Raw genomic sequence first — 26,824 nt, forward strand, 5'->3', positions numbered from 1 at the left:
TGCACATATAAAACAACCTTTTCCTTCTACTATTACTTATTTCCAGTAAACAGCTTCTGTCCTCTCACCAGTAGTGTGAAAAGGGGGTGAGGGGATGCAAGTAGCTACACAAGGCCTTACTGAGTGGGGAAACAGTGGGGATGGCAAAGGTCTAAAGTGACAAGCTGTGCTGGAGTTTTTGGTTTGCAGTCACAGCAACTACGGGGTCATGTGTGAATCCATCACGTACATTAGTGAAGGGGTCACAGGGCGACATGGTGGTCTTTGGTCATCAGGTAGCCCTAGCCTATTTTGTATCCTTTTCATAACAATGCCACATGCCCCATAGACGTGATAATACAATACACTTGGTATGTAGACAATCTCGTATTTTACTATACACTTCTAGATATTAACCAGCCAATCCAATCGTTAATAAAACAGAAGAGAAGCTAAACGCAGTGTGTGAATTCATCGGTATCGGGGTAAACGTTCAGCACCTATGTGGCAAAGAACAGTGATGACAGGTTCCATCCCCCTGCCCTAGCGGCTCATGTAGTACCAGTCTGAAGTCCACGGACAGCCGGGGTCTCCACCCATATAGCATACAATGCCCACTATCTAGTATTATGAGCCCCTACTCGAAGACCTGTTGTGTTTATTATGATGAGCGCCGTGCCTCTCGACGTGACGTCATGGGAATATAGTAAATAACTACGCCCACAAAGAGCACGTGACTGAACCTGCCCACGGCGCTTGCGCTTAGTTTGCAGAGCGTTCTGTGGACGCGCTTTGTGCTCGTAACTCCCGAGCGCGCAGCCGCGGCCTCTCCGCCAGTACTAGCCCGGTGCCCGCTGCCCGCTGCCCGCTGCATGTATCTTCTCGTCTGCCATGGGCCTGCCCCCCCGGGATAACCGTACCCTTGACAACTGAGCTCGGGCCGACATGTTGTGTCCACAGCCGGAGAGCCGCCGCTGACAAACACTGGGCCGGAGCCCCGACCCCCCTGAGGAGACGCCGCCATGGCCGAGCAGACCTATTCGTGGTGAGAGGGGCCGGTGTGGTGGGGATGTGATGTTGTTCTGTAGCGGATGCTGGGGGTGGGCCGCACCGGTTGGGCGGAACGATTTCGACTGAAGGGGCTTTGTTTGTATTCCGGGCGGCCGTGATGGGTAGGATCATTGTGGGAGTACACAGAGGTCGTTGTGGGCCCCGGTAGTCGGTGGGGAAATGTGTGGTGTTTGCGGGCGGATGCGGTGGGCAGGATGGGCCGAGGGTGAGGGTTGTGTGGGGAGGATGGCGTCTGATTCCTCTGTACACTGATCATTGTGCCATTGACTGTACCTGCTGCCTATGGAGACGCCGTCTTTGTATGCGATGTGCGCCGTGTACAATGAGGGCTCTCCATATGTAAACAAAGGTCCTATAGGAGGCCGGGGTGCCAGCTCTTCAGGGGCATGCCTCTGCCTCACCATTGTGTGCCAGCTCTTCAGGGGCATGCCTCTGCCTCACCATTGTGTGCCAGCTCTTCAGGGGCATGCCTCTGCCTCACCATTGTGTGCCAGCTCTTCAGGGGCATGCCTCTGCCTCACCATTGTGTGCCAGCTCTTCAGGGGCATGCCTCTGCCTCACCATTGTGTGCCAGCTCTTCAGGGGCATGCCTCTGCCTCACCATTGTGTGCCAGCTCTCCAGGGGCATGCCTCTGCTTCACCATTGTGTGCCAGCTCCTCAGGGGCATGCCTCTGCCTCACCATTGTGTGCCAGCTCTTCAGGGGCATGCCTCTGCCTCACCATTGTGTGCCAGCTCTCCAGGGGCATGCCTCTGCTTCACCATTGTGTGCCAGCTCTTCAGGGGCATGCCTCTGCTTCACCATTGTGTGCCAGCTCTTCAGGGGCATGCCTCTGCCTCACCATTGTGTGCCAGCTCTTCAGGGGCATGCCTCTGCCTCACCATAGTGTGCTAGCTCTTCAGGGGCATGCCTCTGCCTCACCATTGTGTGCCAGCTCTTCAGGGGCATGCCTCTGCCTCACCATTGTGTGCCAGCTCTTCAGGGGCATGCCTCTGCCTCACCATTGTGTGCCAGCTCTTCAGGGGCATGCCTCTGCCTCACCATTGTGTGCCAGCTCTTCAGGGGCATGCCTCTGCCTCACCATTGTGTGCCAGCTCTTCAGGGGCATGCCTCTGCCTCACCATTGTGTGCCAGCTCTTCAGGGGCATGCCTCTGCTTCACCATTGTGTGCCAGCTCTTCAGGGGCATGCCTCTGCTTCACCATTGTGTGCCAGCTCTTCAGGGGCATGCCTCTGCTTCACCATTGTGTGCCAGCTCTTCAGGGGCATGCCTCTGCCTCACCATTGTGTTCCAGCTCTTCAGGGGCATGCCTCTGCTTCACCATTGTGTGCCAGCTCTTCAGGGGCATGCCTCTGCCTCACCATTGTGTGCCAGCTCTTCAGGGGCATGCCTCTGCCTCACCATTGTGTGCCAGCTCTTCAGGGGCATGCCTCTGCTTCACCATTGTGTGCCAGCTCTTCAGGGGCATGCCTCTGCCTCACCATTGTGTGCCAGCTCTTCAGGGGCATGCCTCTGCTTCACCATTGTGTGCCAGCTCTTCAGGGGCATGCTTCTGCATTACCATTGGGTGCCAGTTCTCCAGGGGCATGCCCCTGCTTTACCATTGGGTGCCAGTTCTCCAGGGACATGCCTCTGCCTCACCATTGTGTGCCAGCTCTTCAGGGGCATGCCTCTGCCTCACCATTGTGTGCCAGCTCTTCAGGGGCATGCCTCTGCCTCACCATAGTGTGCTAGCTCTTCAGGGGCATGCCTCTGCCTCACCATTGTGTGCCAGCTCTTCAGGGGCATGCCTCTGCCTCACCATTGTGTGCCAGCTCTTCAGGGGCATGCCTCTGCCTCACCATTGTGTGCCAGCTCTTCAGGGGCATGCCTCTGCCTCACCATTGTGTGCCAGCTCTTCAGGGGCATGCCTCTGCCTCACCATTGTGTGCCAGCTCTTCAGGGGCATGCCTCTGCTTCACCATTGTGTGCCAGCTCTTCAGGGGCATGCCTCTGCTTCACCATTGTGTGCCAGCTCTTCAGGGGCATGCCTCTGCTTCACCATTGTGTGCCAGCTCTTCAGGGGCATGCCTCTGCCTCACCATTGTGTTCCAGCTCTTCAGGGGCATGCCTCTGCTTCACCATTGTGTGCCAGCTCTTCAGGGGCATGCCTCTGCCTCACCATTGTGTGCCAGCTCTTCAGGGGCATGCCTCTGCCTCACCATTGTGTGCCAGCTCTTCAGGGGCATGCCTCTGCTTCACCATTGTGTGCCAGCTCTTCAGGGGCATGCCTCTGCCTCACCATTGTGTGCCAGCTCTTCAGGGGCATGCCTCTGCTTCACCATTGTGTGCCAGCTCTTCAGGGGCATGCTTCTGCATTACCATTGGGTGCCAGTTCTCCAGGGGCATGCCCCTGCTTTACCATTGGGTGCCAGTTCTCCAGGGACATGCCTCTGCCTCACCATTGTGTGCCAGCTCTCCAGGGGCATGCCTCTGCATTAACATTGGGTGCCAGCTCTCCAGTTGCATGCCCCATTGTGCTCATTTCTTCTTGCACTGTAAACTTCTCACTATTTGGCTCAGCTCCATATTTCATCTTATAGGAATGACTTGATTTTCAGTAATCCTTTAACAAAGCTGTACCACGCAGCTGCATCTTCTGCAATGTTCCTACAAGATGCACCACAGATGGCTTCAGGTGGCCTGGAGTGTATGGCGTTCTCATCCCCTCTGGGACACTATACATCTTGTGCTGTCTTGACTGGAGGACTAGTTTGGTGAGAAGAATTGAGTTCCTTCTGACCACAGGGACTACATAATGATCTATTAAGAGGAACTGTAACAAAGAGAAGTTTCACAGTTGGTGAAATATGTGAAAGACACTTGTTCTTGCGTTTTTTTTTTTTTTTTTTCTATTGTAATATGGCAAATTTAGTAATCCTTTAATCTGGAATTGGCAGGATTATTTGCCAGTCTATGCCCAGCATATGGTGGTTCTCTTATGAAGTGGCATAGCTTGGGTTCTGCGCACCAGTACCATCAATGCAAATGCTGCTGTGGTTACTGTGAAACCTCATTCATGGCTATAGATGCACAGTATGGGGCCTGAGAGTGGCCTAGGCCAGGCACAATCCATGCCTTATCAGTACAGCTAAGTGTGATTTCCTTGACTTGAATGGTGTTTATTCAGTTCTCTATATTTACTGACCCCACTGTTTTTTTTTGTTTTTTTTTACAACCTGCCAAACTATCTTGAAAGGGCAATACAGTTGACAAGTTGCAGTGAACTACAGCAAGTACATAGTGGGGGAATTGTATACATCAGGTAATATACATGGTCTTGGCAATATGGCGCATGGTACACTGTACTTCTCAGAATTGGTAAATGGGCCACAATAATGTTGTGACCACTAGGACGCTCTGACCGCATTGGTTGTGATCACAGCAGGTGGGCTGTCGATATTTGGTTTTTAATGGTGCATTGTGATGTTGTCAACAGTCTAATGTATGGAGGACACCTGATTGTCTTTTGTCGGTGGAGAGGTGTTGAGCTAAATACACATAAGGGATTACTGTCCTCCTGTTATCTAATGTGTATGCCCTGCCACCAGATGGTGAAGGACCTGGCTATTGGACTTTTAACATATCCAACCATTGAGTTCTGTGAAGCAAGCTGGTATTGGAATTGTCTGGTAGTGGCTTTCAATCCTTTCGCCATTCCAAACATGTGCATGTATGTTGGAAAAGTGTGCATGTTTGTGTCAGTCAGACGAGGGCTCTTGGGGTGGACATATCTACTTACCTAGATACATATCTGCAGTGTGTGTGTGTGTGTGTGTGTATATATATATGTATGTGTGTGTATATATATATATATATATATATATATATATATATATATATATATGTATATTAATTTTTTTTTTTTCCAATGTCGCTATTCCCTACATACTAGTTTCAACTGACTCCTGATCCTTATAATTATCCCTTCAATTTTGGTTAAATAATTTTTTTGGGCTGGGTAACAAAGTAAAATAGGCGTCAGCAAACTGTCACAAGGAGATTGGTGAAACTGGTTGTACCAACCATAGATCGGTGGGTGTTTCGACCTTATTTACATTTTTATAGCCCGCCTAATTGTATTTAAGGCTTTGATTTAAAAAAAAAAATGCAGTTTTTTTTTTTATGCAGTGTTTGCATCAAGTCTTCATATTCTTAGTCCCACTGAAATATGTCCACACAATAGGATCTGTGTAACATGGATCCCAACAACACTTGTGTGGGTCCTTAGTTCTTTAACTGTGCCAGCTTATGTTAAAGCTATGACCTTCCAGATTTCTCAGACATCTGCTTAGCAAGACTGACTATATGTAGGTCTCACTTTTTTTTTTTTTTTTTTTGTGCTGTGTAGCTACGTAGAGTGGTGACCTATGTTATGATCCGCCTATATTACCCAAAAGCGAATTTAATTCAAATCGCTTTTACCTCCATCTCATGAGTGCACCAACAGAGAGACGAACCTCCTCGAGCCTCAGTGTGGTTCTCATCTCTAGACCAGGACCTACTATGGTAGGTCTGCAACAGAAGGTTTGAGCTTCACATCGAGTTTGTGTGACCAAAAATTGTTGAGTCTCCTTGTGACTCTTTCACTCATGTATGTGAATGCATTGGCATTGCTACTCAGAGGATACGGCTACTTGTAGTTACAAAACAGTCTAGCAAGCTAGGAGTCGTCGCCAAAATAATGCATGCATTTTGTTAGTAATTCTTATAGGACATAGAGAGATGCAAGCAGGACTTTTTTCTCTACGCATTGGGTGAGTTATCAGTTTCGTGGACATTTAGGCCCCACATAGAGAGAAAAAAGAAATTCTACATTTTCCTCAGTGAACTTTACACCCCCCCCCCACTATACCTATCAGGAAAATGCCAGCATTTCTACAGGTATAATTGAAATGCAATCTTTTTTGAAAATTCAACTTTTCTACTGAGTTATATTATTTTTATTTTACTTTTTATTTATGAGTGGATAGAATTAGCCAGAATCCCATCCACTTTGCAGGTACTGTCAAATGCAGTGTTTGTGTTTGTTTTTTGTTTTTTTGTTTTTTTTGCCACGGCTTTTCATGGAGCAGGATAGAGCAGGTCCTGTTCTGCTCTGTGTCATCGTAAAGGATCGAAAGCCCACATAGATGTGGATGCACTCGGATGTCACTCAGAGGGTCATCCGACTGCATTTTGCTGCAAACTTGACCCCCATATTGGATGCGTACTTGGTCAAGTGCATAGGGTCTTAATGTCATATGCACATGTATCCTTAAAGTCTTTGTACAGCTTTATTGAAAAACTTTAAATTTAACAACTCCTGTTTTCCCCACAAAAGTCGTTTTTTTTTCTGTGTGGTAGTTGAGACAGAAAAAAATAATCACTTATTGCATGTAAAATTTGACTCTATGTAATCCAGCTCAGATTGGTCAATGGACAAAATGCTGTGTGTCTAGTTGTTTGTTCAGTAAAATGGAAGTTCTTTGTGTTTTATGCTGACATTTTGGATGGCAGACTGGGTGGTACGTGGGGCTATTGCCATCGTAAATTGATTGGGACTATTCTAGGTAAATGAACAGCGTTGTACAACACTTCCACAGAGCATCATGGCTGCTATTATAAAAAGGAGCCATGACTCAAAAAAATCTATATGGATGTGCTAGTCTTTTAGGTGTTAGCACAGATGTAGGTGACAGTGGAGCAAAAGCTTCAAATTGTCAAGTGCAAAGTAATTGTTCCAGCCCTTGTTTGTTCCAGGGTGTGATATTTTCTGAGGAAGCCAAAGCCATTTTTTGCTTTGATGTGACCATGATGCTAAGCTGTGAATAGACCAAGCTGTATCTTGTCATCATTAGATGTGAAGTAAAAGTCAAGTACTTGTTACTCACTGCTTCAAAACCCTTTGTGTAAAATAGAGGTGGGTCCTTTTCATGGGCGTAGTAATCTTTTAACAGAAAATATGGCAGTAAAATAATGCATGTAATATATGCTATTATTCACACATTACATTAATATCAATATACAGATTTTTCTCCCTGTTGTAAGTTTTGCAAGTTATTCTATGTAGTTTACCTACATAAAATACGGTTTTACCATAATCTGTGCTGTTTCAGTTCTAGGAGTTGTTCACATTTCAGTAAATAAATTGCCCTACTTGCCTTATGTGAAAGATGGATGTGCGCGTCTGTTTTTGTCGGCTGTTGTTCATTTGTTCTGCGTCAGTTTTTAGTTTTTGCTGGTGGATGTCATCTGCTATATGTCCGTTTTTACAAGACCATTAAAAAAAAATGGATGACTTTCATTGGTCTCTTTTTGGACTTGACCCACTAATCTGTTTCTATGGGATATAACTCAGACCTCAATCTGTTTTCCATTAAACTGTTCCATTGACTTCTACTGAGCCAGTGTGTACATGAAAATGGGCAATGGAGCATGTGCTTTTTATTTTTATAAATCAAATAAAGGGACATCTGAAGTTTCTCACTCCTGTTTTTGAGTCGTGACAGCCTTGTATTAAAAGAAAAACAAACCCACACAATTGTGTGAAAAAGGCTTTAGGCTTAAAGACCGTAGTGCCGTACCGTAGTACTTTACAGTCAGAAGGGCATTTCTGACAATCTGTCAGGACTGTCCTTCTGTACAAGCAGCCCCAATAGCGCTGTGCTCTGAGACTGGGGAGGAACGCCGCCTCCCCTCCTGATAATACTTGTCTATGGACGAGTAGAGGGGAGCAGAGGGGGGGGGGGGGGGGGGGGGCGACAGTGCGCTGAATTCAGCGCACTGTTGGCTGTCCAGCAGTATATAGAACTGCCTGAGCCCCAAACCTTTCATGGTTTGGGGCTCAGGCAGTTCTATATACTGCTGGACAGCCAACAGTGCGCTGAATTCAGCGCACTGTCGCCCCCCCCTCTGCTCCCCTCTACTCCCCTCTACTCGTCCATAGACAAGTATTATCAGGAGGGGAGGGGGCGTTCCTCCCCAGTCTCAGAGCACAGCGCTATTGGGGCTGCTTGTACAGAAGGATGGTCCTGACAGATTGCCAGAAATGCCCTTCTGACTGTAAAGCACTACGGTACCGGGAACGATAGCTCTTTACCCGGGGCACAGATCTGGATAGCAGATAGTGCGCTGAATTCAGCACACTGTCGGCTTTCCAGCAGTATATAGAACTGCCTGTGCCCCGGACCATGAAAGGTCCTCTTTAAGTTCACATCTGCGCATGGTTTTCCATGAAAGCTAAAACTGTGGTCCTCCTTGCATGACTTTTCTCTCTGCCGATTTCTGGCAGTTTCTTCAGACTCTGGTGCAGATTTAAACTTAGCCTTAGACTTTAGTGGACATGAAAGGACCAAGACGATGACTTTTTCTTTCTTCTGGAACAATTGGAATTTCTTCTATAGCTTCTACCGTTTCCGAGCAATCATTTGTTAGTTTTAGCATCCAATCCAACTTTTTGTGAATTGGACTGTCAGGTATGTGGTCCTTGACTCTCTGCTTCAATATAGGACCCACCCACCTGACAGAATATAACTAGCATTTTGCATACAGCACTTATTGCTCAGGAGTAGAGAGCGTAGTAGAAATTTAATGTCAAATCCTTACATCAGTGGAGCAGCATCTCTTGAACGCTGGAAGAAACTGGAGTTGGGGAAAGTGGTGAAGGGACCTGTTTAATTTCTATAGGACCATGTGATGGACAGAACACGGCAGTAAATAAGCCCTTATTGCATATGGAACTGTTTTTGCCAAGCAGAAGAGAGGATTGGTCTGACTTTTTTTTTTTTTTTTTTTTTTTATCTATCCTAGAAGTTGATGAGTAATAAATAGTCAGATCTACTTACTTAGCATATTTTATAATACTTAAAGGTATCAGTTTATACACGTGGTGATATTGGTGACTTATCTCATCCTGGTGGCTTTGACACAAAGGACATGTTTAAGTTCATGCACACAAATTTATTACTTCTGAATTGCAGTAGTATGGTAACTGAAGACTGTGTTTTAGGAAGAAAAAAAATCTTAGAAACCTTAGGCTACATCATTGATATCTGGTTGGTGATCAACTGCTCGAAGACATTTCTGTCTTACAGGCCACTTGCTGTCACAGTCTGACTGGGTTCAGTTAGCCTTCTCTATGGCTTGCTATTTCTAAATGGCACTACCTATTGTTGGCTGAAGGTAGAAATAGGCCAGAGTTCTGGTGTCGGGAAGTAGACGCTGTATTTTTTTTTTTTTTTAAAAAGCACCATGCTCTAACTTCTTCAAAAATGACCAGGTAGAAGCAGTAAAGATCCTCTAAGGATATATTCACATCTGTGCAGTAGTCTTCTTTGCAGTGTCCACCTGAAAATCTGCAGAGGGTTTGTTGGGCTCCGTGTAATTTTATTTTTATTTTTTCTCGGTCTGGCTGTCCGTTGTTTTAGTCCTCTGACACACCAGAATAAGTGTTAGGCAACGCTAGTGTCAACCCGACAATTCATTAAAAAGCCAATGTCCTTCATTCCTATGAAAGTAAATATGTAACATATTATGCAAGTAATTACACAGTATTAAACATTGCATAATGTAAATACATGTAATTTATTTTGAAGCTGGACATAGTAACATTTGTGGCAAGATTGGTCCCTAATGACTACAACCCTGGGTAAAACTCACCCGTTATAGACTACTGTGTTTAGCTGACTGCAAGTTTGCAGCTGCTGACCCAATGCAGTTACTGACTTTAGGTGTTTATAAAAGTGGAAATCCATTTTGAGGTGGTATAGAGCGTATGCCAGCTTTACAGCACTTTTTATATTGTGCCGTAGCGCATCCATACAACATTATTCATACATGAGTCCATTGTGTACAGATTAGTGTTAAGTTACAGTTTAATCTCTTCAGCTAGCCACAAACAGCCTAATGCAGTCATTCAACAAGACCATTGTCCAGTTTGACCCGGTCATTTTTAGTTCCAATTTTAGTTAAAGCTTATTATAGTTCTGATATGCCACAACATATTTCAGCATATAGTGCACATTGGCATATATGGCATCTGATCTAGAATCAATTTTACGCCTTTTGGTGTAGCATTTGTTGTTATCAGAAGCAGTCCTTAGAGCTCTCACTGCCATTTGGGGTGGCGTTGGAGCCGAGAACTGTAGAAGCAGGGGTGGAGAACCACTTGGGGAGTATCTTCTAACCAGAAGTGGCTAGTAGTTGGATCCGCCAGAGGGTGTGGCACCCCGCTGCATGGAACAAACAAAGACCATGGAAGCTGGCAGTGAAAGCACCAGGGCCCCTGGTTTCAAGCCCAAAGGGCAGGGAAGCGCTTTGAAGGCTAAGTGCAGTGCCCTGGGGGTGCTGGGTGGCCCCTGCGGTCCCTTATCTTGCTGGGGGTGGGAGCCCACTGAGTTTGGGCACATTGCACACACACTTTTTTTTTTTTAACATTTTCAGAGCACACACCCTATGCCTTTTTTATCCAGCATGGGTAATTTTTACAGATCTCGCAGATAGACTGGATCATACTAGGCACTCTATCCACTTGTTTGTCACTTTTTGTATGTCACCCTTGTCACAGTTTTTTTTTTTTTTTTGTGTGGATGAAGGGATGCGGACACCCTCTGGGGCCCTCCTGAAGTCTCCAGGATGGGTTGTGTGGCCATCAGGTTCCCACCTGCTGTGGAGGTGGACACAGTCTTAGGTGCTGGGAGTACTCCAGGTGGTTGCAGCCCAGTAGGAAACCAGACTGATGATAGGCTCTAGGAGTACCCTTGGTGGTGGCAGCCCGAGGGGAAACTGAGCAGTGTTGGTCTTTCTGCTCTGGCAGACTGGCTACTTGGTACCTTTTGGTCTAATAATCTTGGGGTTGTCGAGAGCCTGTTCTCTTTTGAGGCGGGTTTCTAAGCAGACGCATCCTGTGCTTGTGTTTTTTTTTTTTGTTTTTTTTGGGGGGGCACTTCCCACTATTTTCGTGCACTGGATTTATTGATGGCACAGTTTAGAGGCCTTCGAAAAAATCTGATCTAGAATGTAAAGGGGTTGTCCACTCTGGAAAATCCTCTTTGGTTAGAAGGCTCCTCAAAAATAAACTGTTTAAGGCCGACACCCCACGGGACGGAAACGCAACAATTTGCCCCCGGCGTTTTACAGTACAGGCAAAGTGGATGGGATTCTAGCGAATCCCAAGCCCACTTTGCAGTAAAAACGCCATGCGGACACACCGTGATTTCCAAAACCTGATTTTTGAAAATCGCAGCATGTCAATTATACCTACGGAAATGCCGGCGGTTTTCCCATAGGTATAATAAAAACAAAGTCCACAGAGGAAACCTGCAACCTTCTGTTTAAAGCACTGCGGGAAGAACCGCGATGCAATGCTGTGTTTTCCCGCATTGCTCTTTAGCTAAGGCTAAAGCCCCACGTTGCTTCCCCCAGCAAAAAAAAGTGCTGCGGGAAAAAAACGCAGCAGCAACGCATCACGGTTCTTCCTACAGCGCTTTAGACAGAAAGTTTGTAGAGTTTCTGTTATTATACCTATGGGAAAAACGCTGGAGTTTTTGTAGGTATAATTGACATGCTGCCGTGCTGGTTTTGTAAATCATCACGTGTCTGCAGCATGGTTTTTACTGCAAAGTGACAAGGGATTTGCTAGACTCCCATAAACTTTGCTATGACTGTAAAATGACAAGCTTTTTCTGCCACGGGCCTAAGGGTTGGTTCACATCTGCCTTTGTATTCTGTCCGGGGGATGTGCGTATGGAGACGCGCCCCCCCAATGGAATACAAACTCAATTGCAAGCGCTGTGCTGTAAAAGCACACGGACCCCATAGACTATAAGATCGTCTTTGGGGTCCATATGCTTTTACAGCACAGTGCTTGCAATTGCGTTTGTATTCCATTAGGGGGGTCTCCATGCGTACTCTCCCTGGATGGAACACAAAAGCAGATGTGAACAGGGCATAAGACTGAGGCTCCAATTTGCGGATTTTTTAGCAGATTTTGCTGCGTCTTTTTGAGCCAAAGTTAGGAGTGGAGTAAGGAGAAGGTAGAAGTATAAATGCTTCCTATATATTTACCATTCCTTTTGTAGGCATTCTTCGCATTTTATTAAATGTTCATTTTCCCTGTGGTGCCTCCGTAGGAGAAATGAAGCGTTACACTGTTTATGTTGTCCATGTAATGCATGGATGTGCCATGTTCTTCTGAAGCAAGATACTTACTGTATCTGCTCTACACTCAGAACTTCCTTAGAAGGATTTTTTGGGCTGCTGACCATTTTTGATACTGGTGACCTATCCTCGGGATTATTGAGGGTCTGGCTGTTCCAGGCATCCTCTGGCATCTGAACCCATACAGAGGATGGAGTAGTAAAACAGAGGGCTCTGTCCACAGACTATGGCCATAATGGTGTACTGCAGCTCCATTCCTTTTTACTTGACACTTATCCCCTGTTCACAGGAAGCGACAACCTGGATGTTCTCCTGAATTCTCCATGTGAATGGGTGTTTGTGCATATGCCTGACCAAATCTGTATTCCCTTCTATATAGTTGCCAGAAATCACAGTCCTGGCAGCTCCAGAAGTGAATGGGAGGGACGGCCAATGCTCCATTCATATGGAGTATACTGCGGAACTTCTGGATCCTTTAAGAGTCAGTAAGCCTAAGTGGCCATTTTCTTGTGGCCGGCAGGCATGCGTAGTCTGCTTTGCCCGAGCCCTAGAAGTTTGAACCCGGCTCCAAAAGAAAACGCGCAGAGAGGCTGTTCCTGAAGAAGGAGACAGCATTGGAGATTTCTCTTGCAGCATTGGGGATGCCCCTAGTGCTGCAAGAGAGCTCATTTGCATACAGACAAAAATCGGGATTTCTACCGAACGACGGTGTGGAGAAGACATCTAGAGGCAGGAGAAGAATAGCCTTTCTTAAGGCTATTCCTATGTTTGATTGAGGAAAAAAAAAAGATTTTAATGATAGAATCCCTTTAAACAGCCATTCATTGATAATATGGCTGTGTAAATAGAGCCTCTATGGGCTCGTTCACATGGGGCAAGAGGGGGTGGATTTTGGTGCTGAATCCACGGCAGAACCCGCCCCCTCACAATAGAGGTCTATGTAGACCGCTAGCTTACTTTTTTCCATGAGCATGTTGCCGCTCAGAGAAAAAAAGCAAGCTGCTTCAGCCCTGGCATCCGCCTCACAGCATCACTCTCCGGACTATGCCCATTCATTTGGGCCTACTCTAGAGTGGCAAGCCGCCACTGTCGCAATCCATGACAGTCGTGGCAGGCGCATTTTGGCCCTATTTTGACGCGGCTTCCCGTGCCAAAATCAGGACCAAAATACGCCTAACCGTGCCCGTGTGAACTAGCCCTAAGGCTACATTTCATGTGTTTGTAATGAGTATATGATGTGAATGCAGGAAAGGATTATTGATAGTTTTATCAGTAGTCTTAAATGTTAATACCTCCTATAAAAGTGCACTTTATCAAAAGCACAATCACTATGTGCTAATACCACTTGTAGTGATGTTTACAATGGCCATGGCTCCTATGAGCTGTTGCCACTGTTGAGGCATACTTGCACAACAACCATCTACAGGAATGACTGAGTCGTACATTAGTACATGGTTGTTACAAGTCTTGTAGAGTGGGTAGTGCTTTCTCAGGAGTTTGCTGCTCCAACAAGAGTCTAGTATTTATGTTTTTAGAAACTGGTTTAATGTAACTATGGGGGTGGAGGACAAATAGTGATTTAAGAAAAATAAAAAGAAAAAAACAAACCAGCTTTTCTGGTTGACACTACTTAACTTAAAGGGTTTGACTAAAAAATACTAGGCATGTTTGTCACTGTACACCCAAAGGTTAATGCCTAATTCTGTCAAAATTCGGCAGTTTTGCTAAGGGTCATTTCTTGAAATCAATAATAAATTCTTTGACAATAATCAAGGTAACAAAACGCCGCTGAGCATCCACAGATAATGGGGGTAAATGAAAATAATAAACATAACTTTCCTGTCCAAATTGTACAGCTCTTGATTGTAATCTCCGGGACTACAGGTTCCACCAGATCGGAAGGAATGTCAAGTTCATGGCTCAAACAACCACTTGACCAGTCACTAGTTTCACCAGTTGTATTGCATTCATGTATAAGTGACTGCTGAGGCGAGTTTAGCTGAGCAGTGTCGTGATGTTACTTTTGGTCTGTTCTGGGCCTAAAGACCCCTGAATCTGAACAGTGGAGTTGTAACAGAGGGCTGTATTAAAAGGTGAGTTATGCGGCGTTCACACTTGCACCGCTGTCTGGCCTTTATGTTTCTGCCTAAATCTCCGAAAAACTGCATAGGGGACGGCTTGCTGGCAGTCAGTTGAAAAACCCATTCATCTCAATGGGTTATTAAAGCAAACCGTCGGTGTCAGTATGCAGCCTCTCCATCGTGAAACTTTTTTTTTTATTTTTTTTTTGGACAGCACAAAGTCCTGCATGTACACCAGCTATGAGCATAGAAAGTCCTGGAGGGTGCACCTAATTCATTAGGAGGCGTGCATACAATATGGCAGTCTTAAAGATTTCCACCCATTGTGCTAAAGATTTTATTGGCATAAAGCTTTGAGGCTTATACAAGTTCTGGTTGCTGGTCACTTTTGGATAGTTGGAGCATCTGCATTAGATTTCTTTCTAAAGCTTGCCTTTGGAAAAAGCATTAAATTAGAGGGGTGGTCTGGGGACTGTTAATTTACTTACCTATCCCAGGCTATTGCAGCCGATAGACCCAGGGGTTCCAGCCACGTCACATCCCCCGGGTAATGTGATCCAAAGTAGCCTTCAGCCTCTGGGGTTGTCACTCCACCCCTACCTCCACTGATTTCACAGGTAATTATAAGAGATTGGAGGAGCGAGACAAGTTAGGGCCCGTTCACACGGGCACAGAGGGGGCGGATTATGGCGCGGAATCCACGTAATAATCCGCGCCCTCACAATGGTGGTCTATGGGGAAAAAAGAAGCGAGCTGCCCTTTCTTCAGGTGTATTTCACAGCTCATTGAGCTGCGGCGTCCACCTCGCGGCAGCAACCTCCGTAGTCGGCCCATTCATTTGAACCTACTCCGGAGGGAAAAGCCGCGACTGTCAGAAGCCGCAACAGTCGTGGCAGGCGGATTTTGGCCCGAGAGTGTAGTGACTCCCCACGTCACTTTCGGTGCCACAATCCGCCCCTCTGCTCCCCATGTGAACAGGGCCTTACCCTGAGGGCTGCCTTGGATCACATGACCTGGAGGTTATGATGTGGCTAAATCCCCTGAGTCTATCGTCTGCAATAACCTGGGACAGGTAAATAAATGAACAGCCACCAGAAAACCTTTTTAAACAGAACATCCATGTTGGAGGCATATCGTCCAAATTATTCAGAATTGATGGGACTAGTCAACCATCTGATGTTTACAGGCCTCTTGATTCTCCAAGATGTTGCAGCTGTTGAATGTTTTATTCGGATCAGACAGCTGGACTTCCATTGGCATGTATTTGCATATGATCAGAAGGTGGTGTGAATGGGCCCCTATTTTGTCTGGCCAGCCTTAAACACAGTTGTTTTATTCAGTAGAATGATTATCAGTTAGGGACACCCTCCACCCAAGGTGAAAAATTGTTTTGGGTGTAGTTGTAGGTGTGTAATTAAACATACATATTACTCACTGCCTTTCTAGCCTCCTTTTTTTTCCTCCTTGGCTGTGATGTGACTTTTTGTCTAGGCAGCTTGAAATCAAAGCACATGGTCCTGAGAGATCAGGAAAGCTTCTTCAGTCAGGACGATAAACTTGTCATTGACTGGTCTGCCATAAATTTACAGAAGCTCTTTGGAGAAAGTGAGCACTCCTAGAACTGCTGAAGATTGAAGATGGACAGCCATAGAAAAGTCATTTAAACTACATTCATGCGGGTAACACAGAAAAGTCCACAGCAAGCCTTGTCAGTTGTAGGTTTCATCCATTGTAGTTTCACTACAATGTCTCAGGTAGTGACATTCAGGCCCTTTGCTGATTGGCCTCAGAATTTTTAATTTATTTTTTTTCTTGTTCAATGGCCCCGCCTGATTTAAACGTTGAAAGGTATATCCATTTTTGCCTGGACATCCCCTTTGAGCCTACATGCACATGAATGTATGTACATAGTATGTTTTTCTCTGTACACAAGGCCTATAGCATATTTAGCAGCTAGCAGGCTGTTCATGTTATAGTACAGCACAGAGCGGAAAAGAGGTTAAAGCTCTGGCAGCTTTTAAAATTTTTCTATCTCCGCATTTTTTATCTTTTGGCAACTTTGCCATTTGAGGGCTTTTATTTTTTGAAACCGGTTATACCTACTTTTTAGAATATAACTTTAGCTATAACTTGTTCAGTTGATGGAGCGGTGTAAGGACATATTTTACAGGGTGCACTCTAGACTTTTTCTGTGATCTTTTTGGGGTATTTGCAACTCTGACTTTGAGCACGATTAACAAAAATGGCAGTTCTGGCATTGTTTAGCTCTTTTACCATGCATGGCAACTTTTGCAGAAATATCAATTGCTTGTTTAAAAAAAAAAAAAAAAATTACATAAAAGCCTACTGCATGGGGGGGGGGGGAATAGTGGTGTGATCAGTAGGGGGTCCAATAATAATAAATCAGCTCGACCCCCAACCACCAATTAGCATGTTGCCCCTTATTCTGCCCATAGGGGAAACTTGTTACTGGAATACCTCTTTAAGTTCTTAGTGGGGCATGCAGGGATCCATGTTTGCATTCAACACTACACCAGTTTTTTTTTTTTTTTTTTTTTTTTTTTTTTTTTTTTTTGTGGGAAGGGGGAGTTTTACATTTACTTTTGCCAGAAGTACCTCTTTAAAATGGATTCAAAATCAAGGTTATGATGCAGTAAAACAGGATGCTGACACAGAAACAAAGAAATCTGAGTAGTCCGTAAAGCTGCTTGCTGTCTATGAATGATATCACGTCAGCAATAACACAAGCGTTCGGATTTCCATTCGGGGGGTCCCAAGAAAAACCTAATCTGCATAAAAAAGGCTACCTTAGGAAACCAATAGAGTATAATGGGGTCCATGTGGTTTCCACCTGAAAAGGGGAAAAAATACGGAGAGGGGAACGGAATCCCTGAACATAGTACAACATAGGTGTGAACCCAGCGCTACTCAGAAATACATAGGTGTACATAATGTGGCCATGATTTACAAATACAGTACACACATAGGCAGCCTAAAATGCATAAATCAGATTATCAGTGGTTTATGCTGGATGATACATCTAGCTTATCTTTAGGTTGTCTAAGCTTATACCACGTATTAGTTGGCCTACTTTGAGCCAGAATTTTTGACATTATTTTGGTGCACTTATGGCTCATTTAAAGGGATTCAATCATTTGAATCCCTTTTTTTTTTTTTTTTTTTCCGACTAACAAGTAGGAATAGCCTTAAGAAAGGCTAATCTTCTCCTACCTGTCTTCCCCGGGCCACTGTTCCATAGATATCCCAGTTTTCTTCAGTATGTAAATGTGGGGTGTTCTCCAGCACTCAAACAGCACTGAGGGTGTCCCCAGTGCTGTGAGAACTCTCCAGTGCTGGCCTCGATCTTCTTCTGGCACACCTCCCCGCGATGTGGTATTCCATTAGCGGCTACAAGAAAATGGCTGCAGACTTGAATTTTAATCCAGAAGAAGACATTACGGGGAGGCGTGCCAGAAGAAGACAGAGGCCGGCGCTGGAGAGTTTTCTCGTAGCACTGGGGACACCCCCAGTGCTGTTTGAGCCCTGGGGAACGCCCGCAGTGGTGTGAGAGAACTCATTTACTATCCAAAGAAAACCAGGACATCTACAGAACGGCGGCACGTAGAAGACTTCTAAAGGTAGAAGAATAGCCTTTCTTAAGGCTATTCCTACATGTTAGGGAGAAAAAATGAGATTCAAATGATCGACTTCCTTTAAGCTGCTCTCCCTTTTTCTAAATATCCATACTCGCACACGTTGAAAATTTTTAGGCCAAACTAGATGTGCCGGAGATTTCATGTTTACACTTGTCTAGTCATAACAACAATAGTAAGGGCTAGTTCACACGTGAACTGCCTGCGCGGGTTTTGACACAGAGAGAGCTGCGTCTCTCTCTTGTCAAAACCCGCCGCGACCATCGCGGTCGCGGCTTTCACCTCCGCTGTCGGCTCAAATGAATGAGCCAACATGGAGGGTGCTGCAGCCGGGCGGAAGCCGTGCGGCGCAGCCCGCGCGGCTTCCGCCTGAAGAAAGAGCATGTTGCTTCTCTTCTCCGCTAGCAGCAGCCCACCGCTAGCGGAGAAAAGAAGCCCGGCGGTTTCCATAGACCAACATTATAAAGGAAGGTTTTGGACGTGAAATCCGCTGTCAAAAACCTCCCCTTATACTCACGTGTGAACTAGCCCTAAATCTCTTCCTCTGTGTGAGCAGTGACTAGCTCCAGGATCCTTTATACAGTGTACAGGGAAAGCTGGGTTTATACATATAGGCTGTGAAGAGAGCTGCCCCTCCTTGTTTCACTCACTGTGTTCCTGTCTTGAGCTTGATGCTTACTAAGGACAGAACTTCCCAATGACTAAGAGCTAGTTGGCAAAGATGGAGACACTTAGTGGCAGGAACTTTAGAGCATTTTTCTGGCAGAAAGAAGACACATTTTGAGCAAAGTTCACCACAGAATCGCATGCTCTATTAAATAAGACTAAGGTTGGGTTCTCATCCTCGCACGAATCTAAGGTGTTGCTGTCTGGCGGGGGGTCCGAATGACAGAGAGCCAGACTACTAAAACAATGGTTACCAGTGCACCCCATAGACTATAATAGGGTCTATCGGGTGTCCAATGTTTTTATACTGAAACTGGGAGAGAACTTTTCTCTGACAAGTTTTGGCGCAGTCTTCAATGGAGACTCTGGTGCGTGTGTGAACCTAGCCCAATTTGTATGATTGTGCTGATTTGTCTGCATGTTAAGCTTTATCATAATGTTGGAAAAATAGTAGCAGCAATAATACATTTCTGCTTGTTTATTACATCATAACAGCCTAATTCAAGAGTGTATAAGGGTCTAATGAAAGCTTTCTAGCTAAGTTACGAAGCTGTAATAGGCATACTGTACCAGTCCATAATCTCTACTCTACCTACTTATTCTTCTGTTTGCTTTTCTGAGATTCTATTCTTCCTTTGCAGAAACACGGATCTCCATAGACTTTAATGGGGTCCGTGTGCTTGCTGCAAGATTTCAGCAGGGAACATGCGGACAAAAAAGTACTTCACAATGTACTTTTCTGTCTGCATGACACGTGTGGAGATCTCGTGGCAAGCACACGGTCCCCATTATAGTCTATGGGGTCCGTGTGGTTTCACTGCACACCGCTTGCAAGCGCGTTCTGTAGTTGTTAAATATCTTGTATTTGCCGGTGAGACTTGTGTCCACTGTTAAATATCCTTGAAATTGTGGGATAGACTTGTGTCACATGTTGTAGGCCTTATCCACGATAGGAAGAAGTCAGCTTGTTATAAATCAGTGTAGAGGTTTATTAATATCTTGAAGGAAAACACAGGAACAGGGAAAATGTCCAAATAACACAAATATCAGTCAATTGTCAATAGCTTACATCTTCAGAGAGGTTAAATCATCTGGATATCTTGTAGTTACAGCTTGGTTCATGCTTGTCATCTGGTCTGGTCATCTGGGATATTCACGACATCTTGTCCAGGATGACAGAGAGGGATAGCAGACAGACCTGCCATAGATTCCCCATGGATCCCCCTCATGGATGACGACGACGACCCCCCACGTGTGTGTCTGTCACTCATTTATGTTCATGAGAGTGGGTGTTACCTTCCATCTTGTAGCTATGTAAGGAGATTTCTACTATGGTGTACTCTAACCGCACCCATGTACCCAAAATACAACAGATATGATGTCAGTAGAGTGTTAACCCCATGTCTGCTAGAGAATATTGTAAATATATAATATTTAACAGTAGTCCATTCAGGGGGGGTCTCCATGCGGACTCCCCAAATGGATTACCAAACGCAGATGTGAACCAAGGTTACCCCATATTCTGTGCCATTCTGTGTCTGCCTAAGGTGGATGTTATCTCAATAGGAAGATAACCCCCCCCCCCCCAAAGGCCCGCTGAGCAGTGTCTACTAAAGAATCAATGGATTGGAATCCTACAGGAGAATTTGAGGGACTTGTACTTGTGGTGTTCTGTTTTCTGTTCCCATTACATAGTGTGTTGTCAGTCGACTATAAATAATGATTAACCTCTTCAGTCACTTCAGAAGCATAGGAAAACCTCCCAATAATGTTACACTTTTGCATGAATATTATTGGTGTAAATTACACAGGTCCTGGAAGTACAGATCAATTTCTAAGTATTCTAATAATACATTGTAAAAAATGTGGTTTTGTTCACATGTTTCATCATTGGCCCATCAAAGATCAGTGGTGGGGAAAGCATAGATGTGAACTTGGCCTAAGAGGGAAAAGATAAATGAAAAGGGGAATGAGAAATGCCATCAAGGCTGTGGAAGCAGAATTAGTTGTAGAAGCAGTCAATAGAAGTGTACCAACTCAAAATTAAAAATGTCATTTATAATATTTAATAACTTACTAAATTACTATAGTACACTTGTTGATGATTATGCATAAGCAATCCATGAAGTCAAAAGTGTGATTTACTGAGTCCACACATCTGGTTGGAGTGGACTATTTTGCTCTGCTATTAAATCGGAAGGAAATATGTAGCCTGTATTAATGTATTCATTTTAGCTGCCGCAAGTCGCTCCCCTTACACTCCCTGTACGTCCTAGGATTTGCTTCGTTATAGTGCTAGATCCATAGTTGCTGAATTTTTCTACTAATTTTCATGCAGCAAAAAGGCTCTGTATACAGCTACTGTTGCCTATGGGAAAGCGGCAGTATTGTGAAGGTGATGTCTCATGAGCCTGGTTATTTCAACCGGTTTTGCTCAGCACCTCATTTATCAGACTCATCAAAGAGCTAATGTATCCACTTTAACCCATGACTTATTCCCTGTAAACAGTATGTTCATGTGATGGAGACAGCTGCGCAGATGCATGTCTATCCCATGATCATGGACTGACTTTAATCCACTGGATGAATGACGGCAAGCACAGATCTAGAAATTTCGTTATGCAAACACTAGCATTTATTTGCTGAAACTGGACTTCCCCTTTAGAAGGAATTGCATGTGTTGACCAAATTGACATGGGGACACTATTACCTCCTTTTTTGAGTAAATAATTGAAAAGATGGTTTGTCTGCCTGTTGTGGTCATAGATGGACTGTGTCTTCTTACAACCTATGGGCCCTAAAGATAAATTGAGTTTACAACCTCTCCCAAGTGTATTTAATGGTCACAATTGTGTAACAGAACAGTTACAGTGACAGATATACCTTTGTTGTGTGTCACTTTTTGTAGATTTTGGCAACAATTGTTTGCCCTTCAGACCCCTGGAGCACTGCTCTAGCTACTCAGACCACTACTATCTCCAGCTTGAGCCTCCCACTGTTATAACTCCGTCTCGGGTGCACCAGCTCTATCATTTGCACTTCAAAGGTAACTTTTCACCAAAAAGTGGCATTGATAACTAAATGGTATTTTGTCATAAGAGTTGAATATGCGGGCGACACGGTGGCTCAGTGGTTAGCACTGCAGCCTTGCAGCACTGGGTTCTGGTGTTCAAATCCCACCAAGAGCAGAAAACCATCTGCAAAGAGTTTGTATGTTCTCCCCGTGTTTGCGTGGATTTCCATCCCATAGTCCAAAGACATACTGATAGGGAAAAATGTACATTGTGAGCTCTATGTGGGGCTCACAATCTACATTATAAAAAAAAAAAAAAAAAAAAAGTTGAATATGCGTGAAGCAGGGGGAGAAAGGTAGTAAAAGAGTTTTCTGGGACTGAAATATTTTGTGTTATGTACTTAGGATAGGTCATTCATATTTACCTGGCAGGTGTAATACCTGCAGATCAGCTGCTCGATGCGGCTCTGGTGAATACCGCTTCTAATACCCCATCAGTCACGTCTGAAGTGTATGGGGCTCAGCAGCAGTACCTCCACGTATCACATAATGCTTATGTATCCTAAGGATAAATCACCAATATGTTAGTCTTGTAAAACTCCTTTCATTTGCAGTCTGTCCCTCACATAAAAGTAACATTACATGAGTCCATTCCCATGCTGTACATAGTGCCTCAATTTCTAGTTTGTGTCTTTACATAGATGAATGGTGATGTTGGACTCTGAGGCTCATAATTCTGTAATAAAATGTACCAGGGCATCATGTCTCTTCTGGTATATATGTGAGTTGTGCACAAGTGTTAGTAGGTACATACCCGGGCCTGTGGCCTGCCATGTCACATGCAATAGAATTGCTATAGTTAGAGCACTTTCCATTAGATTTCCGCAGACTTTCTTTCCTAGAGGTGATAATTGACTTTTGAAGTGGTTTTGCTGTAAAAGTCAAATTACAAATGCTTTTGTTACGAAAACGGTACCAAAAAAGTGAGATGTTGTCGCCATGGCAACCAGATGGGTCACTGCTGTCTTTTCTTTCCCAAACTGGAGTAGACAATCTAATAGTGTGCACAGGATCCGAAAGACGTGGCTTCTTTCTTTTAGAAACAGTGCCACACCTGTCCACAGGTGGCATGTGGAATTGCAGCTCAGCCCCATTCACCTAAATGGAGTTGCAATACCAGACACAAGCCATGGTCATACCATGGTCATAACTAATCTCTTATTTATGTAAGGCTGGAAATTGCAGTGGTAGTGGCTTGAGCCTCAAGGACTGCTAATCCACCGATCTAAACATTGAGAAAGGGCTCTGGAAATCCTCCTATATTCTTTGTAGCTATATTCTCTGTTCTAAACCCCTCTTACTGGTAATATATACCGTATTGCTTCTGGGGGCTTACTGTGGTGGTTTGGAGACATTTCTACTGGTTAGTAGTCGGAAAAAGGCTTAAGCTTTCATTCATGCCCTGCATCGGTATTTTGTAAGCCGAAGAACAAATAGGATGAACCGCTGGAAAGGTACAAATGTTTTGTTATACTACTGTCTTACCTGTACTGATGCAGAGTACACCAGTGTGAAAGTTTTGAGGCTAGGTTCACACTTGCGCTGAGCTTTGTTATTTCGGTCCGCCAGGGGTCCCGAACGATGGAGAGCCCTTCTGCTAAAACAGCAGTTATGCGCAGACCACGCCGGACCTATATATAGCCTATGGGATCCGCTCTGTGCAGAACTTTGTGCTTTCTTAGCCTAAGGCATAAAGTTTGACATTGGAAAATGGGAAAAGGCCTATTCTGCTATCATTCTACTGGTTGTGTGGCCTCATAGTAAACCTGTCCACATGAAGCATTACCTGGCATCGTACAACACTATGGACTACAGTAGCCTGAGGGTGCATGTGGTGCACTGTTCAACTTAACTCAAATTAATTTCTAGATGGTCTACTTCCGAGTGCATGTGTACTTAAGTATATTTGCATTTTCATCTATACACTTGCAGAACATTAATATTCATAAATTGCTGTTTGCAGTATGTCACATTTAAAGTATTTACCCTTCAAATCTCCGCTCCTGCACAGACAGATCTGTGAACGGGTTTCCTAAGGTCATTCAGGGATTTCCGTAGGCTTCAGACATAGCTGCAGTGACTGTGGTGTAAATGTGGTGTTTGCACAGGTTTACTCTGCTGTAGATACAGGTATTGGGAGGGTACCATAAAATCATTCATGTGGGAAATTTTTCTCCATTTAAAGATTAAGAATATTTTCTATTTTATAGTATAGGTTTACTAAAGCACCTTATATTGCTGGAAACCTTGTGTAGATGAAGTGAAATATCTGAGACTTGTTTTGGCCATGTTCGCTGCTTCCCTGTAAGAACAGACTGCAGCAGTTCACATTCCACAGGTTATTTACACCAAAGAAAAGTCTTGACCCATACAGCCATGTAGAAGTGCTGAGATTTCTGATATGGTGCACCGCAGTTACATTCACCTTTGAACATCATTTCACTTTACATACAGAACTAATCTTCAGAGACAATCTTATAACCTTGTAAATCCTTTTGTGCTGCTTATCTTGCACTGGGTTACAGCCTGGATACTGAGATGAGGTGAAGTCTGTCCCACTATGTAATATAAACTTCTGTGAGTTTGTGACAAGCTTGTTGACTGTTTCCAATAGCAACCAACAGATGTGTATGCAATCCAACCCTTTCCCAAAAAACGGGGTTGTTTAGGGAAAATAAGTTGTCTGGTGGCTTGGACAGTCCTAAGACAAGACCGGCACTAAAAAAATGGCTGCACTCTGTTGCATCGTGGCATCTCCAGTTTTCCTGGCTGGGTGCTGTTGTTGGCCCTAAAGGATGACCTCACAGGCAGAAGCTGTAGTCAGTGACATCATCCTGCAGTGTCAGCAATAGGGGCTGGCCATGAGTATTGGAACTGTCTCTCTGCAGCAGTGGAGGAGTTGAGTATATCTACCACTAGGAACTCTTAGATTCCTTAAATAACACATTTCCATGCTACAGATTATTGGGTAAATTAGCAGTCTCTTCCAATAGTTTAAATTCTTCAATATCTGACCCTGTAATCTTGCTAATGCTCTCTAAACTCTGTAGTGTGCGGCAGTAAAGATGCTCAATTGTTTACAATGGGCCATGTGCTGCCGACAAAGGCAAGCTATGGGGATAAATGTAACAAACTAGTGGACATTGGTTTCCAAAAACACTCCTAGGAAGTTCTGTTCAGAAAATATGTAGGGTATGGGTGAATGAGGGCATCTTTCAGCTGTCTGGCTTAAAGACACGATGCTGACTTTACTCTTTAGAAAACCTATAATTTTCTCTAGTGGTAAACTTGTATAGCAGAGAGCATATAAAAATATGCAAAAACAGTTTAGATTTCTCTGGATTCTTTGCTTTCCCCTCTTAGGCACTCTGTTTTCAGCACTGGCAGCTCTGTGCTGCTTTTCCAGGTCCTGGATTCACAATACAGCTGCAGGCCTGTCTGAAGAGGCTGCGCTGGAGACCTAACTTTGAACAGGATATTGTTTTACTATAGTCAGGTAGCCTGCCCCCATAGCACAAGTATGTTACCTGTGAAAGCTAGGAAGGAATGGAGCAACCTGGGGATTGGTTCTGTTCACATGACCTAGGGCGGGGCAATTAATTGAAAATGAACTGAAACCGAATGTCAGCCAGGATGACCGACGCAGTTTTGTTTTGTTATTACTAGAGATGAGCGAGTAGTATTTGATCAAATAGTAGTATTGGATTGAATACCTCCCTTTGCATAGTTATTGGTGTACTCTGTCGAATTCCACTCGGTAAACATTCGATTTCCCCTCCCACCTTCCCTGACGCTTTTTTTTTTTTTTTTTTAACATTAAAAACTATGCAGGGGAGATATTTGATCGAATATACTCATCTCTAGTTATTACAATATTTGCATTCTTGTTCAGACCTGACGGAGTATGATAGGTGGAGATTTGGGTCCTTAAAAATTATTGTTGCCTTCCTTTTCTGCGTGACTCCCCTTTGTCTTCAGCGCTTCTGGCTGACTGCAGAATCCACTGACTGGGCCTCAGCATCATGTGCTGTGTAGGTGCTGAGGCCCAGTTAGCATTCCCTGACATCCGCTAGAAGTGCCAAAGTCACGCAGGAGAGGTGAGCGACACTGTTTATCTTCACCTTCCCTAGCTCTCCGCTAATTATACTCTGAGGTCTGAAGAGAAGCTACAGTATAATGGTAGGTTTCAGTCCAAATGAAACCGCCGGGTGAATCTTGCGAGGTCTGTCCAGCATTTAAACTGTAAAATGGGTGTGGCTTAAAAGGCCTGAAACCTAAATAATCACCATTAATAGTAATCAAAGTAAATGCCCTTTTAATAGCAATTTTCATTTGGGTCATAATCTTCCAGTCCTACAAGGAGTCAGAACCAGGCCATGACCTCTGGGTCCATCATCAAGAATCAATAAAGTCATTTTAATTCCCTGGATATCCCCTTTAGGTGTCTGTACTGGACTTTCCCTTTTTAAAGAGGCCCTTTCACCTCCCTGGGCGCATGCGGCTTTATATACCGCTAGAAAGCCGACTGGTGAAGAGCTATTGGTGCCGATAACGTAGCTCTTCACTGTCAGAAGGGCGTTTCTGACAGTCAGTCAAGAACGCCCATCCTCACAGCAGCGCCTATAGAGCGGTGTAGAACCCCCCCCCCCGGTCCCTTCCTGATAGTGCTTGTCCATAGACAAGTACTGCGTGGGGGCGGGGGGGGGGGGGGGGAGATGAGGACAACATTCCTCAGCGTCATCGCTGGGCGGTAAGCAACGCCTCCTCTCACAGTGCAGTGCAATAGATGCTACTGTGAGGAAGGGCGTTCCTGACTGACTGTCAGAAATGCCCTTCTGACACTGAAGAGCTACAGTACTGGCACCAATAGCTCTTCACTGTGGACGCAGAACGTGAAAGCCGATGGCTTTCTAGTGGTGTATTACACTGCATGTGTCCCAGGTGGTGAAAGGTCCTCTTTAAAGCCTTGCACTGCTGTGGGGTGTTCTTACACTTGAGATGCTTTATTCAACAAACCATTTTGGGGCAAATGTTTCATATACCATAGCGCCTTTCCTTCCCGGAGTCCTGGGGAAAGGCGGATGGGGGTTGTCACAAATGCTGATTTTGTCAGCACATTTGTT

The 26,824-nt window shown here is 44.7% G+C and overlaps 1 protein-coding gene across 1 annotated transcript in view; it reads left to right on the forward strand.

Annotated features, from left to right (window-relative positions):
- Positions 1-725: 725 nt before the first annotated feature.
- SPPL3 (signal peptide peptidase like 3) overlaps positions 726-26,824 on the forward strand; it is a 55,748-nt gene continuing 29,649 nt past the window's right edge. The window contains exon 1 of the mRNA XM_075276470.1: positions 726-1,024. Within this exon, the coding sequence (XP_075132571.1) occupies positions 1,002-1,024 (23 nt within the window). The 5' untranslated portion in view covers positions 726-1,001. The remainder of the gene's footprint in view (positions 1,025-26,824) is intronic.

Source organism: Leptodactylus fuscus, chromosome 1 (genome assembly GCF_031893055.1).
Source record: "Leptodactylus fuscus isolate aLepFus1 chromosome 1, aLepFus1.hap2, whole genome shotgun sequence".
Lineage (NCBI taxonomy): Eukaryota > Metazoa > Chordata > Amphibia > Anura > Leptodactylidae > Leptodactylus > Leptodactylus fuscus.